Source organism: Papio anubis, chromosome 13 (genome assembly GCF_008728515.1).
Source record: "Papio anubis isolate 15944 chromosome 13, Panubis1.0, whole genome shotgun sequence".
NCBI classification, from domain to species: domain Eukaryota; kingdom Metazoa; phylum Chordata; class Mammalia; order Primates; family Cercopithecidae; genus Papio; species Papio anubis.
The window spans coordinates 94,453,638-94,472,839 of NC_044988.1; the positions used below are offsets into that span (position 1 = coordinate 94,453,638).

The 19,202-nt window shown below is 41.1% G+C and overlaps 1 protein-coding gene across 7 annotated transcripts in view; it reads right to left on the minus strand.

The window, feature by feature from the left end:
- Positions 1-19,202, minus strand: part of SCAI (suppressor of cancer cell invasion) — a 188,988-nt gene that overhangs the window by 102,905 nt on the left and 66,881 nt on the right. For 4 of the 7 annotated variants that reach the window (XR_004178000.1, XR_004178001.1, XM_031654507.1 and 1 more), the window contains exon 3: positions 3,173-3,241. The exons of 2 other annotated variants lie outside the window; for them this stretch is intronic. Coding sequence is in view for 3 of the 5 variants with exons in the window: in XM_031654507.1 (XP_031510367.1) it covers positions 3,173-3,241 (69 nt within the window). In the remaining 2 variants the exon portion in view is untranslated. Of the gene's footprint in view, positions 1-3,172; positions 3,242-5,592; positions 5,800-19,202 lie in introns of those variants that run through there. One more of the 7 variants, XM_031654508.1, reaches the window with a different exon arrangement.

Here is a 19,202-nt window from a genome sequence, read left to right on the forward strand (position 1 = left end):
TCAAGACCATCCTGGCCAACATGGTGAAACTATGTCTCTACTAAAAACACAAAAATTAGCTGGGCATGGTGGCGCGTGCCTGTAAAGAGGATCAGGAGGCTGAGGCAAGAGAATCATTTGAACCAGGGTGTAGGAGGTTGCAGTGAGCCAAGATTGCACCACTGTGCTCCAGCCTGGCGTCACAGCAAGACTCCATCTCAAAAAGAAAAAAAAGTAAAATGCTGTATAAGTACTACTGAAGTCAAACAATAGAATAGTTTTAATTATAACCTCCCCCTCCCAAAAAAAAGCAAGATTAGGCCTGGCGCGGTAGCTCACTCACACCTGTAATCCCAGCACTTTGGGAGGCTGAGGTGGGCGGATCACTTGAGATCAGAAGTTTGAGACCAGCCTGGCCAACATGGCAAAACCCCATCTCTACTAAAAATACAAAAATCAGATAGGCATGGTGGCACGCACCTGTAATCCCAGCTACTCAGGAGGTGAAGGTTGCAGTGAGCCAAGATCGCACTACTGCACTTCAGCCTGGGTGACACAGTGAGAATCAATCTCAAAAAAAAAAAGAAAAAAAAAAATGAATGACTATAGAAAAGACAGGACAAATGGAAGGCAAAGAGTATAACAGTAAAATTAAAACACAATTAATGTCAGTAGCTACAATATATTTTAATGGACTAAGTAATAAAATTTAATGATGAAGTCTATCAGATTGGATTTAAGAAAAAAAAATACATGAGTAAAAGATTGAAAAAGGTTGAAAGTCAAAGTATGGAAAATACATACCTTGAAACATCAACCAAAAGGGAAGAAGCGTAGCTACGTTATTATCAGGCAACACTGACTTTAAGTGCCCCCCCAAAAAAAAATCAATATAGATGAAAAGTATTTCCTAGTGACAAAGTGTTCAATTCAATATATCCCCTTTTATCTTTTTTTTTTTTTTTTTTTTTTTGAGACAGAGTTGCACTGTTACCACCCAGGCTGAAGTACAATGGCAGGATCTTGGCTCACTGCAACCTCCACCTCCCAGGTTCAAGTGATTCTCCTGCCTCAGCCTCCCAAGTAGCTGGGATTACAGACATGCACCACAACGCCTGGCTAATTTTTGTATTTTTAGTAGAGACGGGGTTTCACCATATTGGCTAGGCTGGTCTTGAACTCCCGACCTCAGGTGATCCCCCTGCCTCGGCTTCCCAACGTGCTGGGATTACAGGTATGAGCCACCATGCCCAGCCAATTCAATATATTTCTAAATATCATATGCACCTAATAACATAGCCTCAAAATATATAAAGAAAAATGGATAAAACTAAACGAAGAAACAGACAAATCCACAATCATAATGGGAAATTTTAGAACATATCCCTCAGTAAAAAAGAATAATAAAAAAAGACTAACGATAGTAGGATTTTTAAAATCCTCATTAATAAAGTTGACCTAACTGAAATGCAGAGAACCATACAGCTACAAACTGTAGTTTATGTCTTTTTTATTAATATACCCATGGAGCAATCATAAAGATCAATTCTAGACGGCTGCTGTGGTTCAAATAAATAAATAAATAAATTAGTTAATACTAATTCTCATAAATACTCCATCTCAAATAAGTAAATAAATACTAATTCTACGCTAGATATAAACCAAGTCCCTACATGTCACAAAGAATTAAAATTACAGTATGCCTTCTGATCACACTGCAAGTAAGTGAGAAATCAATAGCCAAAACATTACTAAAAAAATTCTAAGCCTAGCGCAGTTGCTCATGCCTGTAATCTCAGCACTTTGGGAGGCTGAGGTGGGTGGATCACCTGGGGTCAGGAGTTCGAGACCAGACTGGCCAACATGGTGAAATCCCATCTCTACTAAAAATACAAAAATGAGCTGGGCGTGTTGATGGGTGCCTGTAATCCCAGCTACTTGGGAGGCTGAGGCAGGAAAATCACTTGAACCCAGGAGGTGGAGGTTGCAGTGAGCCAAGATCGTGCCACTGCACACTAGCCTGGGTGACAGAGTGGAACCCTATCTCAAAAAATAAAAATAAAAATAAAAATAAAAAAATCCCATGTTTGGAAATTAAGAAATAATCCATGTAAATAATTAATGGGTCAAAAAATCATAATGAAAAGTAGAAAATATTCTGAACTGATTCACAATGAAAATTAAAGTTTATGGATACAGATAATTCTATGCTGAGAGAGAAATGGCTGGCCTTTAAACATATATATTTAAAAAGAGGTTAGGAAATGAACAGCCAATAGGAGCAGCCAATTAAACCCAAAGAAAATAGATGGCAATAAATTTACGTAGATGAAATTAATTAAATAAGAAACACAACAAAGTCAACAAAATAAAGTTAGTTCTTTAAAAAGACTAATAAAACCCTGGCAAGAATGACCCACGGGGGAAAAAAAAACAACAGAGATTAATACCAAAAATGAAAAAAAGGAGTATCACTGCTGAAAACAAAAAGATCACAACAGGAATATTATAAATAACTTAATGCCATCAATGTGAACATTTAAGTAAAACAGACAAACATTAAGAAAAACATTTTTTGCTAAACCTGATACAGAAAGAAATTTTGAAGAGTTCTAGATCTACTGAAAAATTGACAGCCTAATTGAAAGCCTAACCACAATGAAAACTCCACACCCAGGTGGTTTCATTGGTAAATTTATAAAAAACAACTAAAGAAGACCAAAAAAAAAAGAGGCAATCTTACATAAACTCTTACAGAATATAGAAGGAACATTCCTCAGCTCATTTTATGAGGCCAACATAATTTTGATACCAAACCCTAACAGGGATATTATAAGAAAGCAAAATTACAGGCCATTGTCACTAATGAGTATAGATGCAAATATACTAAGCCAAATGTTACCAAGTCCAATTCAGCAATATATAAAAAGGACATGACAAAATTGGACTTATTTTAGGAATGTAAAGTTGGTTTGATATTTGAAAATCAATCACTGTAATTTACCACACAAGTAGAATAAAGGAGAAAAATCATACTACAATTGCTCAACAGATGCACAACTCACATTTGGTAAAATTTAACATTGGCTCACAATTAAGAAAAAAAAAACCAACTCAGCAAACTAGGAACAGAAAGGGAGCTTCATTAATTTCATAAAGGGTATGTATTTTAAAACTATAGCAAAAATCATACTTTTCAGTGAAATGTTGATATCTTTCCCCTTGAGATTGTGAATGACTGCTATCACCAGAACCTCTGATACTGTATTGAATAAAGAAAAAAAGAAAACAAAAAAGATATAAGCTGTTATTATTTGTACATAACATGAACATTTCCATAGAAATTTCAAAAGAATCTACATGTAATTATCAGAACTAACCAGCGAGTTTAGCAAAGTTTCTGGATAAAAGGTCAACACATATAAAGGTTAAGTATATTTCTATACTCCCAAGAACAAAGAAAAAAATTTTAAATAAATTTAGTGTAGCCTAAGTGTACAGTGATTATAAAATCTACAGAAGCGTATGGTCGGTCCTAGGCCTTCACATTCACTCACCACTTGCTCACTGACTCACCCAGAGCAACTTCCAGTCCTGCAGGCTCCATTCATGGTAAGTGCCCTGATAGCTGTACCATTTTTTATTTTATTTTATTTTATTTTACTTTATTTTATTTTGTTTTATTTTTTAAGACGCAGCTGTGCTTGGAACCATTTTTTAATCTCTTACGTTGTGTTTTTACTGTACCATTTCTATGTTTAGATATGTTTGGATATACAAGTACTTAACATTGTATAATTGCTAACAGTATTCAGTACAGTACCATGCTGTACAGGTTTGCAGCCCAGGAGCAACAGGCTGTACCATGAAGCCAAGGTATGTAGGAAGGCTATACCATCTAGTCTGTGTAAGTACACTCTATGATATTTGCACAACAAAATCGCCTCACGACACATTTCTCAGAACATATCCCTGTTGTTAAGCAACACGACTGTATATATAAATTACGTGAGGAGATTGGAAATCTATAAACAAGATCAATTCAACAGACACTTGTGGGAAGCACATGGGTAAACATATCACAAGAGTAGAAGTAGAGACAAAGGAAAAAGAACATATATTTTAATGGGTTGAGTTGTGCCCCCTCAAAAGATATGTTGAAGTCCTAACTTCTGGTACCTGTGAATAGGTCGGGACCTTCTTTGGAAACAAGGGTTTTGCAGATGTAATTAAGGCCTAAGTTAAGATGACATCATGCTGGAGTAGAGTGGGCCCTGAATACAATGTGACTGTTGTCCTTAAAGAGCAGAGGAGACACAGAGACAGACACACAGGGAAGGGAGAGTGCCATGTAAAGACAGACAAGAGGGAAGGCAGCCACGTGAAGGAGGAGGCAGAGATCAAAATCACGCAGCTGCAAGCCAAGGAACGCCAAGGATTGCTGGCAACTGTCAGAAGCCGGGAGAGAGGCCTGGAACAGATTTCCCTTCTGAGTTGCTAAGAAGGAACCAATTCTGCAACCACTTAATTTTGGATTCTGGCCTCCTGAACTATGAAAGCATAAATTTCTTTTGTTTTAAGCCACCCAGCTTGTCATTTCTCATTTTGGTCTTAATTTGCATTTCTCTGACAACTAATGAAGTTCAATACCCTTTCATTTGTTACAGCAGGCCTGGGAAACTAATACATAGATACATAATACATCGATAGAGTCCTTACACAGATTACAAAATGGGCAAACAAGCAAAACAACGAGCAGGGACAACTGCTCAAAGACATATTTTGCTGAGTAAAGAAAATTTGGCAAATTATTGACCTGGCTTGTTGACAATTACTTTTTATAGGAAGTTTGTGACAAAGCAACAATCTCTGGATTGAATTCTGAGTAAGTGGTTGGTAATATGAAAGTCTGAAAGAAATCTTGAAAGAAAATAATGTTAAGTCTGCATTACATTATACCAGTATGCATAAAGTGGAGTCATCACAGCAGTGGAAAGGGCCCTGATCTAGGACAAAAGCCCGAGTATTTCTGTTGCTAACACTTACTAGCTATGTGATTTTAACCAAAAATAACTGTAGTTAACACTTTGATTGCAAGTTTTTAATCCAGCAAAACAAGAAATTTACAAGCCAGGCGTGGTGGCTCACACCTGTAATCCCAGCACTTTGGGAGGCCAAGGCAGGAGGATCGCTTGACACTAGGTGTTCAAGACAAACCTGGGCAACAAAGCAAGACCCCATCTCTACAACAATCAAAAAATTAGCCAGGCATGACAGCATGCACCCAGCTACTCGGGAAGCTGAGGCAAGAGGATCCCTTGAGCCCAGGAGTTTGAGGTTACAGTGAACTGACTGAGCCACCACACTCCAACCTGAATGACAGAGTGAGATCCTGTATGATAAACAACAAAAACGACAACAAAAAAACACAAAGAGGCTGGGCGTGGTGGCTTATGCCTCTAATCCCAGCACTTTGGGAGGCCAAGACTGACAGCCTGCTTGAAGCAAGTAGTTCAAGACCAGCATGAATAACATGGCAAAACCCCATCTCTATTATTTTCTAAAATTTTTTTATAAAAAAATTAAAAATAAATTTACACATGGCTTGCTTACCTCAGATACCTGTTGTGAAGATAAAAATAAGATTTCAGCTGTAAAATAAGTTTGAAAACACTACATAAGATCACCATCGTTATTATTCCGCACTTAGTGAGGTTTTAAAAACGTAAGGAAAAACCCTGTGATCAGACTGAAAAGGGAAACAGGCAGTACATAGGAAAGGAAGAAAAGAAAGGAAGTACATAGGAAAGAAAATAAAAATATAACAAATAATTTGACCGGGCGCGATGGCTCACGCCTATAATCCCAACAGTTTGGGAGGCCAAGGCGGTTGGAAAACTTGAGGTCAGGAGTTCAAGACCAACACAGTCAACATGGTGAAACTCCCGTCTCTACTAAAAATACAAAAAATTAGTCGGGCATGGTGGCATGCACCTGTAATGCCAGTTACTCGGGAGGCTGAGGCAGGAGAATCACTTTAACCAAGAGGCAGAGGTTGCAGTGAGCCAAGATCAAGCCACTGTACTCCAGCCTGGGAGACAGAGCAAGACTCCATCTCAAGAAAAAAAAATTAAAAAACAAAAAAATTTATTCTGACAAAGATAGGAGAGCATTTATGGAAATCAAATGCTAAGAAAGGGATCATTTCGTTATGAGCTCAGAATTTTTTATTTTTCTTTTTTTTTGAGACGGAGTCTCGCTCTTGTCACCCAGGCTGGAGTGCAGTGGTGTGATCTCAGCTCACTGCAACCTCTGCCTCCCGTGTTCAAGCAATTCTCCTGCCTTAGCCTCCTAAGTAGCTGGGATTACAGGCGCCCGCCACCACATCTGGCTGATTTTTGTACTTTTAGTAGAGACAGGGTTTCACCATGTTGGCCAGGCTGGTCTCAAACTCCCGACCTCAGGTGATCCACCCACCTCGGTCTCCCAAAGTGCTGAGATTACAGGCATGAGCCACCGTGCCTGGCCATGAGCTCATATTTTTAAAAAACATACAAAGAGATGGAATGGCTGTATAATTAAGAGCGAGCATAAAATATTATCACATGTTGTCTCAGTATGTGATAAATGGAATATTAATAATACCTAGCTCTTAAGGTTGTTGGACAATAAAATGAACTAACAGATATGAAACTGTGCTATAAATTACACTATCCCATGAAATTGTTAGTTGCAAAATTGTTGCAAATACACTCCAAAACAGCACAAATTGAAAAATACCAAGTACAAAAAGTGTTGAATATGTGCGTGTATGTGAGGGGTGATGATGATGGTTTTGCCATATTCAGTATAAACAGAATAGCTACCACTTGGTACAGATGGCATTCCTATAATGGGAACAAATGACAGAGCTCTAAAAGCTGGTCCTTACCACAGTGTGAAGCATCTTCATGTATCAAGGATAGCATAAAATTATCATGAATTATACACAAATTATTTTCTAAAAACAATCTTTTTTTTTTTTTGAGACATAGTCTCGCCCTGTTGCCCAGGCTTGAGTGCAGTGGTGCAATCTCGGCTCACAGCAACCTCCACTTCCCAGATTCAAGCAATTTTCCTGCCTCAGCCTCCAAGTAGCTGGCATTACAGGCACCTGCCACCAAACCCAACTAGTTTTTGTATTTTTAGTAGAGACAGGGTTTTACCATGTTGGCCAGGCTGGTCTAGCACTCCTGACCTCAAGTGATCCACCTACCTCAACCTCCCAAAGTGCTAGGATTACAAGCGTGAACCACCACACCCGGCTGAAACAATCTTTTTGTCTTATTCCAACATGTTACTGAAGTTAAATCACTAGGCCAGGCATAGTGGCTCACACCTGTAATCTCATGCCTGTAATCCCAAGGTAGGAGGATTGCTTGCGGCCAAGAGTTCAAGACTAGCCTGGGCAATATCTGATATGGTTTGGCTGTGTCCCCACCCAAATTGCATGTTGAATTGTAGCTCCCATAATTCCCATGTGTTGTGGGAGGGACCCAGTGGGAGATAATTGAATCATGGGGGCATTTTCCCCCATTCTGTTCTCATGGTAGTGAACAAGTCTCATAAGATCTGATGGTTTTATAAGAGGAAACCCTTTCGCTTGGTTCTCATTTTCTCTTTTGTCTGCTGCCATATAAGATGTGCTTTTCACCTTCCACCATGATGTGAGGCCTCCTAGCTCCATGGAGGTGTGAGTTCATTAAACCCCTTTTCCTTTATATCACCCAGTCTCAGGTATGTCTTTATTAGCCGTGTGAAAACGGACTAATACACTATCACAAGACTCTATAAAAAATTTTTTTTAATTAGCCTGGCATGGTGTTCTGTGCCTATAGTCCTAGCTATCAGGATGGCTGAGGTGGAAGGATCACTTGAGCCCAGGAGTTCTAGGCTGCAATGAACAGGACTGTACCACTGCACTACAGTCTGGGTGACAGAATGAGACTAACGCAAAGAAAAAAAGTTACATGCTATGATAATAATGAAAAGAGAAATGCATAGGTACCGAACTTCCTGTTGATCAATGTATAGAGAAATTGAATAATACCATGAGGACAGAGAGTTTAAGAAAAGGAAGCCAAAGGAGTTTTGGCATGGAGCCGCAGTGATACACAGCCAGAAGGCCATTTGTAAAATACTGCCCACAAGACTATAAAGACATCATTTTGCCTATCAGATATAGAAAAAGAGAGATGTTTATCTAACACACACAACTACACAAATTCCAGTACTAATTCAACTGAGACATAGCACAACCTAGCAGAAAGCACTGCAGTGAAAGGGAAAAAAGGCAGGAAAAAAAAGAACACACAACTGCTTGATTCACAGGGCAAAAGGAGTGTTGGTTAATCAGAGTAAATGTTGGCTCTGCTTGCTGTATTCTGCATTGTCTCTAGTAAGTCCATTCCTATTGAGGAAACTAAGTTCTGATTAGCATGAGGTGTTCAGGGCAAAAGAACAAATTACTTTCACTGCTTAAGGCATACAGATCTGCATGCATTTGTTTCAATGCCAGTGTCAGAAGGGAAAACTAAAGAGGGCAAGAGACAGGGGATAGTAGAGATTCTTTTTTTTTTTTTTTGAGATGGAATCTTGTTCTGTCGCCAGGCTGGAGTGCAGTGGTGTGATCTCGGCTCACTGCAACCTCTGCCTCCCAGGTTCAAGCGATTCTCCTGCCTCAGCCTCCCGAGTAGCTGGGACTACAGGCGGGCACCACCAAGCCCAGCTAATTTTTGTAGTTTTAGTAGAGACAGGGTTTCACGAGGGCCGGGCGCGGTGGCTCAAGCCTGTAATCCCAGCACTTTGGGAGGCCGAGACGGGCGGATCACAAGGTCAGGAGATCGAGAGCATCCTGGCTAACACGGTGAAACCTCGTCTCTACTAAACAATACAAAAAACTAGCCGGGCGAGGTGGCGGGCGCCTATAGTCCCAGCTACTCGGGAGGCTGAGGCAGGAGAATGGCGTGAACCCGAAAGGCGGAGCTTGCAGTGAGCTGAGATCTGGCCACTGCACTCCAGTTTGGGCGACAGAGCGAGACTCCGTCTCAAAAAAAAAAAAAAGAGACAGGGTTTCACCATGTTGGCCAGGATGGTCTCGATCTCCTGACCTCGTGATCTGCCCGCCTCGGCCTCCCAAAGGGCTGGGATTACAGGCGTGAGATAGTACAGATTCTTATTACTGAGAAAAGATATAGTTACATTAAAAATTTCTTCTCTTACTCAACTGTATTAAGAATTATATCATTCCAATGTACAAAAGTAACAATGAAGCAAACAGTGTTTAATAACTGAGAGTATAAATGAAGAAATAAAACAGAAAAACTTGAAAAATGCAGAAAATAGCTTTTAAAAATTTATTCCTATGACTTCTTTTTCTACTTTTTTATTGTGGTAAAATATACATATTTACCATCTGAACCATTTCTAAGTGTACAGTGCAGTGGTACTGAGTACATTCATAGTGTTGTATAGCCATCACCACCATCTATCTCCATTTTCATCTTGTAAAACTGAAATTCTATACCCATTACATACTAACTCCCCCATTTTCCCCTCCTCCTAGCCCCTGGCAGCCACCAATCTACTTTCTGTCTCTATAGGTTTGACTCCTCTAAGAATATCATGTAAGTGGAATCATATAGTATTTATCTTTTTGTGTCTAGCTTATTTCATTTGGCATTATGTCCTCATGATCCATCCATGGTGTAGCATATATCAGTACTTCCTTCCTTCTTAAGGCTGAATAATATGCCCTTGTTTTTATATACCATATTTTGTTTCTCCATTCATCCATTGATGGACACATGGTTGCTGCCATGTTATAACTATTGTGAATAATGCTGCTATGAACATGGGTATACAAATATCTCATCAAGAACCTGCTCTCAATTCTTTTGGGTATAAACCTAGAAGCAGAATTGCTGGATCATATAAGAGTTCTATTTTTAAGTTTTTGAGGAACTGCCATATTGTTTTCCACAGTGGCTGTATCATTTTATAGTCCCACCAACAATGCACAAGAGCTCCCACTTCTCCATGTTTCTCAATACTTGTTATTTTCTATTTATTACTATTATTCCTTCTTGATAGCAGCCATCTGAATGAGTCTAGTTTTGATTTGCATTTCTCTAAAGACAAGTGATGTTGAGCATCTTTTCACCTGCTTATTGGCCATTTGTACATCTTCTTTGCAGCAATGTCTATCCTATGACTCTGTTTATGCAGTAAAAAGACACTTATACAAGGGCATTTTTAAAATAAATGTAATATAAAGACAAAAAAGAAACAAAAAACAAAAATAAAAATAAATAAATGTGTAAATAAAATGAAGAGTACAGGATTTAATCACTCTGAAAGGTTTTTTTCCCCTGTATGGTTAGTCAAATACCCTCACGTTTCAGACTGCAGACTTCTGTTCTTCCTATTCTTCCAAAAGCTCCCAATTTCCTTAAGCACTCTCAATTTTTTTTTTTAAGATAAAGTCTTGCTCTGTCACCCAGGTTGAAGTGCAACAACACAATCTTGGCTCACTACAACCCCCACCTCCCAGGTTCAAGCGATTCTCCTGCCTCAGCCTCCCGAATAGCTGGGATTACAGGCGCCCACCACTATGTCCGGCTAATTATCATATTTTTAGTAGAGATGAGGTCTCACCATGTTGGTCAAGCTGGTCTCGAAATCCTGACCTCAAGTGATCCGCCCACCTCGGCCTCCCAAAGTGTTGGGATTACAGGCATGAGCCACCACGCCTGGCCTCATTCTGCCTTATTTTCAGGATAGTTACTGCTTCTCTCAGTGGCAAAGAACAGATAGAATCTCCTAAGGATTTCCAGGCTTGCAGTTATGCTGGTTCCCAAACCCAAACTTGACCCAATTTAAATACAAACCCAATAAAATCTAAACTCTTATATTATTAATATGAAAAAACTGGCCAGGGATGGTGGCTCATGGGATTACAATCCCAACACTTTGGGAGGCCGAGGTGGGCAGATCACCTGAAGTCAGGAGTTCGAGACCAGCCTGACCAACATGGTGAAACCCCGTCTCTACAAAAAATACAAAATTAGGCAGGCATGGTGGCGCATGTCTGTAATCTCAGCCACTCAGGAGGCTGAGGCAGGAGAATCACTTGAACCCAGGGGGCAGAGGTTGCAGGATCACACCACTGCACTCCAGTCGGGGCAGTAAGAGTGAAACTCCATCTCAAAAAAAACAAAAGATGAAAAACTAAGGTCCAGTTAGTTGGTTATCTAAAAACAATACATACAAACAAGATGCATGGAATGACTATTTATGAAGCTAATGGGGCAGGAAACACAAAAATACACAAAATGAAAGAAAGCATCCAAAATATGAATCTGAAGACAGATGTAAGGAAGCATGACTCAAAGCCGCCTACTCCTAACAATTCATTCAAACTGTCTCTAGTAGAGAACTCACAATGTAGTTTCATTTAAATAACCATTTATTTATTTATAACACTAAAACTCAAGAGGAAACAAGCGATGTAAGCAAGGGCCTCAATCACCAACCAACGAGCTATTATTTCTAAATTTCTATTTAGTCTGTAAAGAAGTGCAGGCCACACAGATCACACAGGTGTTTCATTCTTTTTTTTTTTTTTTTTTTTTTTTGAGATGGCTTCTCACTCACTCTGTGGCCTAGGTTGGAGTGCAGTGGCATGATCTCCTGGCTCACTGCAACCTCTGCTCTCAGGTTCAAGCAGTTCTCCTGCCTCAGGCTCCCAAGTAGATGGGATTACAGGCATGCACCACCACGCCCAGCTAATTTTGTGTGTGTGTGTGTGTGTGTGTGTGTGTGTGTGTGAGATGGAGTTTCGCTCTTGATGCCCCGGCTGGAGTGCAGTGGCACGATCTCTGCTCACAACAACCTCTGCCTCTGGGTTCAAGTGATTCTCCTGCCTCAGCCTCCCAAGTAGCTGGGATTACAGGCATGCACCACCATGCCCAGCTAATTTTGTATTTTTAGTAGAGACAGGGTTTCACCATGTTGACCAGGCTGGTCTTGAACTCCTGACCTCAAGTTTTCCAACCGCCTCGGCCTCCCAAAGTGCTGGGATTATAGGCATGAGCCACCAAGCCCGGCCTTGTTGTATTTTTAGTAGAGATGAGGTTTCACCATGTTGGCCAGCCTGGTCTTGAACTCCTGACCTCAAGCAATCCACCCTCAACGGCCTCCCAAAGTGCTAGGATTACAGGTGTGAACCACCACACTCAGCCAACAGACATTTCCTTGTTGAACAATCATATACAAAGATGAAAGCAACAGTGGCCAACAGGCCAACAGTCTCTGTATGTAGTACAGATACAAACAACATGAAAATCATTAGGGGACACTGGAACAACATCTCAGCATACTCTGACAGAAGGCTGTTAGTCATCAAATGTTGGGTTAATCTGTGCTAAGCAAAACGACAACAGTAAAAATGACCCACTGAAAGATACTTATAAGCCAGGTACGGTGGCTGATACCTGTAATCTCAGCACTTTGGGAGTCCGAGGCAGGTGGATCACTTGAGGTCAGGAGTTCGAGACCAGCTTGGCCAACATGGTGAGACCCCCATCTCTACTAAAAATACAATAATTAGCCGGTCCTGGTGGCATGTGCCTGTAATCCCAGCTACTCAGGAAGCTGAGGTAGGAGAATCGCTTGAACCCAGGAGGCGGAGGTTGTAGTGAGCCAGGATCGCACCACTGTACTCCAGCCTCGGCCAGAGTGAGTGAGAAGCCATCTCAAAACAAAAACAAAAACAAAAACAAAACACTGCGCATGTGGTCTGCACTTACAAAGAAAAAAGAAAACATGGATGGCTGGGCGGTGGCTAGCCTCTGTAATCCCAGCACTTTGGGAGGTGGAGGCAGGCAAATTGTTTGAGTTCAGGACGAGACCAGCCTGGACAACATGGTGAAACACCATTTTTCTCTTCTTTTTTTTTTTTTGTGAGACAGAGTCTCACTGTGTCACCTAGGCTGGAGTGCAGTGGCGTGATCTCAGCTCACTGCAACCCTCCGCCTCCCAGTTTCTAGTGATTCTCCTGCCTCAGTCTCCCTAGTAGCTGGAACTACAGGCAAGCACCATCACACCTGACTAATGCAAATTTTTAGTAGAGACGAAGTTTCATTCACCATGTTAGCCAGGCTGGTCTCGAACTGCTGACCTCAGGTGATCCACCCGCCTTGGCCTCCCAAAGTGCTGGGATTACAGGCATGAGCCACCACGCCCAGCCGAAACTCCATTTTTCTACAAAAAAATGAAAAAATTAGCTGGGCATGGTGGTGTGTGCCCATAGTCCCAGCTACTTGGGAAGCTGAGGTGGGAGCACCATTGCACTCCAGCTTGGGTGACAGAGCCAGTCCCTACTCATATGGTTACATGATATATTCCGTGACAATTCTGCTTTCCTACATTTCACGTTTTGTCTACAATAAATTGGATGCATGATAGGTAAGAAAAGAATAAAGTTTTCCTCAAAAGAGAAAGAAAAGTTACTTTTTCTTTAAGCAGTAACTGATTGGTTATATTTGTTTTTTCTTGGAATACTCTATGGTATGGATATGCCACATTTTGTTTCTCCTTTCATCAGTTGATGAACAGACTTACACTTTTTGGCTACTATGAATAGTACTGCTACAAATATTTGACTACAAGATTTTGTATAGACATGTTTTCATTTATTCCGGGGATAGACCTCCTAGGAGAATTGCTGGGTCATCTGACAACTCTACCAGACTATTTTCTAAATGTACCATTTCACACATGCAGCAATGTATGAAGTATTGTATTTCTCCACATCCTCAACAACACTTGTTATTATATGTCTAAAGAGATTTGGATTTCCCTGATGGCTTTTCATGTGTTTATTGGGGCTTTGTATATTTCCTTTGAAGAAATGTCTACTCAGATACTTGACATTTATTTATTTATTTTTGAGATGGAGTCTTGCTCTGTCACCCAGGCTAGAGTCCAGTGGCGCAATCTTGGCTCACTACAACCTCTGCCTCCCGAGTTCAAGCTATTCTCGTGCCTCGGCCTCCCAAGTAGTTGGGATTATAGGCACCTGCCACCATGCTCAGCTAATTTTTGTATTTTTAGTAGAGACAGTGATTCACCATGTTGGCCAGGTTGGACTCGAACTCCTGACCTCAAGTGATCCATCCCCTCTGCCTCCCAAAGTGTTGAGATTACAGGCATAAGCCACCACACCCAGCCTTTGGTACATTTTTTTAATGAGTTTTCTTTTTATTATTTCATTTTAAGAGTTCATTACACATTCTAGATAAAAAAACACTGCCAGATAAATGATTTGCAAATACATTATTCCTTTTTGTGAGCTGTCTTCACGTTTTTGGATTGCTTATATTTCTATTTTTCTTTTCTCATAGTTAACTTTTATTTTTGTCAAAATAATATATAAACAATAAAAAAGTCAACAATAGGCCAGGCGTGTTGGCTCACATCTGTAATCCCAGCACTTTGGAAGGCCGAGGTGGGCAGATCACCTAAGGTCAAGACTTCAAGACCAGCCTGGCAAATATGGTGAAACTCCATCTCTACCAAAAATACAAAAAATTAGCCAGGCATGGTGCCACATGCCTGTAATCCCAGCTACTCAGAAGGCTGAGGCAGGAGAATCGCTTGAACCCAGGAGGCGGAGGTTGCAGTGAGCTGAGATCACGCCACTGCACTCCAGCTTGGGCGACAAGAGTGAAACTCTGTCTCAAAAAAAGTCAACATTAACCACAAACATTTAAAGACAGTAGTCTGCTGGTTCACCCTTCCTCCCACCAATCCTATACTGCCAGCATCAACAGTTTCCCACTCTTAGGCCAGCCATAGTGGCTCACACTTACAATCCTAGCGCTTTGAGAGGCCAAGCAAGGCAGGAGAGTCACTTGAGCCTGGGAATTTGAGACCAGCCTGGGAAACACAGTGAGACTCCTATAAAAAATCTAAAACTTAGGTGGATGTGGTGGTGCACACCTGTAGCCCCAACTACTTGGGAATCTGAGGCAAGAGGATCACTTGAGCCCAGGAGTTCAAGTGAGCCATAACCGTACCACTGTACTCCAGCTTGGGGGACAGAGCAAGACCCTCTCTCTAAAATGTAAGAAAAACCAAAAATCAAAAAACTTTCAATTCTTCTGTTTTACCTGGTAGTTTCCTCTATTTTCCTACATAATAAGCTTTCTTGCAATTGCTTGATTCATCTATTTTTGATATTACAGATTTTCTGTAATGGCAAATAAGGGTTTTGTTCTCTTATAGCTCCCAGAGTACCTCCCCCCATCATTAGTTATATTATTATTAATTATATCATTATTTGGGGTTATATAAGCTAATATTTATATTATATATCTTTGGTTAAATCAATCATTAATGCTTAAATTGTGAGCCTTTTTATTGCTTCATTATATGGGATATAATTAAAAGGGAGGGAAGATCAGCATATAATTGAGAAGGCTCCTCAGACATCTATAACTGGAAGCTGGTTGTGCTTCTTTTAAATCCTGTTCCTCGCTTCTTAGTAAATCATTTTCACACTTACTAGTTAAATGCTATACTGTTTAATCAAATTTCATAGAGAAAGCATCTTCATATAAAAATGCCTGGGTTTTTTAACCGACCTTAATTAACAACTCATTAGTTCAAGGATTCCCAGTCTTTGAGTCAACATCCTGTTGATACAATGACAATCATAGAATTTACAAGATGGTGTTTAAGAAATCCCTGTTAGCATCCAAATCTATATGCATTGGCAAACATGTTGGTGACTTAAAGAAAAAAAAACTGGTATTTCACGGAACATGAGGAGAAGGATGTAATAAATAAAGACAGTTATTGACCATCAGTTTTCATTCAGCATTCGATTACGAAAGCAGGAATTCGACCCCAAAGTCTGTGAAGGGAATATGTGCACAACACTTAACAAAGCACATGAATTACTCCTTGAATTACAGCGATAAACAAGATGCCATGTGAATTCTAAAAGATACCGTGATTGTACACACTACCAAAAGCAGCTTAAAATCTGGGATTGCTTAACTAGAGGGAAGTCACACAAAAAAAAAAAAAAAAGAAGAAAGAAAAGAGAAGAAAAGAAATTGCCTCTCAGTTCCTTGGATCCTTAGTCACCTGTAGCTGGAAGGAGGAAGAAAAAGGCAGGTGGCAAGGTACAGGAGAAATCAAGCTCCCACGCTCCAGAAACCATGCCAGGCATTTTATATACTTATCATCTGCACACTCCTATAAGGTAGGCACTGTCACCAGAATTTAGAGATGAAAAACAGGCTCAAGTAAATTATTTCAGAGTTACAGTTAGAAAAAAACCCCCAAAGTCATGCTCTTCTTCTCAAAGGACCCTCATAGTATGCATCCTTAGATAAAAACACAAAGATTGTAAAATAGAGTTGTCTGATCCTGAGTTATCCCAGTATTTCAAATCCCATAGAGCCTACCTCTCCTTTTCCTTAAAACATAAGTAAAAGTATTTTCAGGCTTTCCACTACCCAGTGATTGAAAATCACTCTTTGAAAAAAATATTATGAGACCCAAAAGAATCACTAAAACAATTTTTAGAAATTGATTTTGGTTATCAGATCTACCTCTCAAGGAATGACTCGAATTACTAGATATTTTACTTTGGGCATGTTATTTAACTTTTCTCAGCCCTCAACTCCAAAACAGAGATTCTACTATTTACCCCTCATAAAGCTATTATGGAGATTCTGTTAGACAATATTCATAATATTATGTCACAGAAAGTGCCCATAAACAGTCAATAAAAGGTAGTAAATATTAAAGCTGATAATTTATACCATTAATCACAATCCACTATGATATGGTTTGACTGTGTCCCCACCCAAATCTCATCTTGAATTCCCACGTATTGTGGGAGGGACCCAGTGGGAGATAAACGAATCACCGGGGCAAGCCTTTCCCATGCTGTTCTTCTGATAGTGAATAAGTCTCATGAGATCCGATGGTTTTAAAAAGGTGAGTTCCCCTGCACAAGTTATCTCTTTGCCTGCTGCCATCCATGTAAGATATGACTTGCTCCTCCTTGCATTCTGTCATGACTGTGAGGCCTCCCCAGCCACATGGAACTGTAAGTCCAATTAAACCTCTTTCTTTTGTAACTGTCAAGTCTCAGGTATGTCTTTGTGAGCAGCATGAAAATGGACTAATACGGTAAATTGGTACCAGTAGAGGCTGGAACAGTTTGGAGGGCTCAGAAGAAGACACGAAAATGTGGGAAAGTTTGGAACTCCAAAGAGACTTGTTGAATGGTTTTGCCCAAAATGCTGATAGTGATATGGACAATAAAATCCAGGCTGAGGTGGTCTCAGATGGAGATAAGGAACTTGTTGGGAACTGGAGCAAAGGCGACTCTTGTTATGTCTTAGCAAAGAGACTGGTGGCATTTTGCCCCTACCCTGGAGATTTGTGGAACTTTGAACTTGAGAGGAATGATTTAGTGTATCTGGTGGAAGAAATTTCTAGGCAGCAAAGCATTCAAGAGGTGACTTGGGTGCTGTTTAAGGCTCTCAGTTTTGTTTTGTTTTGTTTTGTTTGGAGATGCAGTCTTGCTGTGTCGCCCAGGCAGGAGTGCAATGGCACCATTTCGGCTCACTGCAACCTCTGCCACCCAAGTTCAAGCAATTTTCCTGCCTCAGCCTCCTGAGTAGCTGGGACCACAGGTGCATACCGCCACGCCCAGCTAATTTTTTGTATTTTTTAGTAGAGATGGAGGTTCACCATGTTGCCCAGCCTGATCTCAAACTCCTGAGCTCAGGCAATCTGCCCACATCAGTCTCCCAAAGTGCTAGGATTACAGACATGAGCCACCGTGCCCGGCCCTAGGCACTCAGTTTTATAAGGGAAGAAGAGCATAAAAGTTCCGAAAATTTGCAACCTGACAATGTGACAGAGAGGAGAAATCCATTTTCTGGGGAGACATTCAAGCCAGCTGCAGAAATTTGCATAAGTAATGAGGAGCCCAAAGTTAATCCCCAAGACAACAGAAAAAATGTCCAGGGAATGTCAGAGATCTTCACGGCAGCCCCTCCCATCACAGGCCTGGAGGTCTAGGAGAATATGGTTTTTGGGCCGGGCCCAGGGTCACTGTGCCATGTGCAGTCTAGAGACTTGGTACCCTGCATCCAAGCCACTCCAGCCATGACTAAAAGGGGCCGAGGTACAGCCCAGGCTGTTGCTTCAGAGGGCACAAGCCCTAAGCCTTGGGAGCTTCCACATGGTGTTGAGACTGCAGGTGCATAGAAGTCAAGAACTGAAGTTTGGGAACCTCTGCCTAGATTTCAGAAGAGTATGGAAATGCTTGGAAGCCCAGGCAAAAGTTTGCTGCAGGGGCGGGGCCCTCATGGAGAACCTCTGCTAAGGCAGTTCAGAAAGGAAATGTGGGGTTGGAACTCCCACACAGAGTCCCTACTGGGGCACTGCCTAGTGGAGCTATGAGAAGAGGACCACCATCTTCCAGACCCCAGAATGGTAGATCCACTGACAGCTTGCACTACGCGCCTGGAAAATCTGTAGAAACTCAATGCCAGCCCGTGAAAGCAGCAGGGAGGGAGGCTGTACCCTGCAAAGCCACAGGGGCAGAGCTGCACAAGACCATGGGAGCCCACCTCTTGCATCAGCGTGACCCGGATGTGAGACATGGAGTCAAAGGAGTTCATTTTGGAGCTTTAAGATTTGACTGCCCTGCTGGATTTCGGACTTGCATGGGGCTTGTAGCCCCTTTGTTTTGGCCAATTTCTCCCATTTTGAATGGCTGTATTTATCTAACACCTGTACCCTCACTGTACCTAAGAAGTCACTAACTTGCTTTTGATTTTACAGGCTCATAGACAGAAGGGACTTGCCTTGTCTTGAATGAAACTTTGGACTTTTGAGTTAATGCTGAAATGAGTTAAGACTTTGGGGGACTGTTGGGAAGGCATGATTGGTTTTGAAATGTGAGGACATGAGATTTGGGAGGGGCCAGGGGCACAATAAGGTTTGGCTGTGTCCCCACCCAAATCTCATCTTGAATTCCCATGTGTTGTGGGAGGGACCCAATGGGAGGTAACTAAATCAGTGAGGGCAAGTCTTTCCTGTTCCGTTCTCTTGACAGACAATAAGTCTCATGAGATCTGACGGTTTTA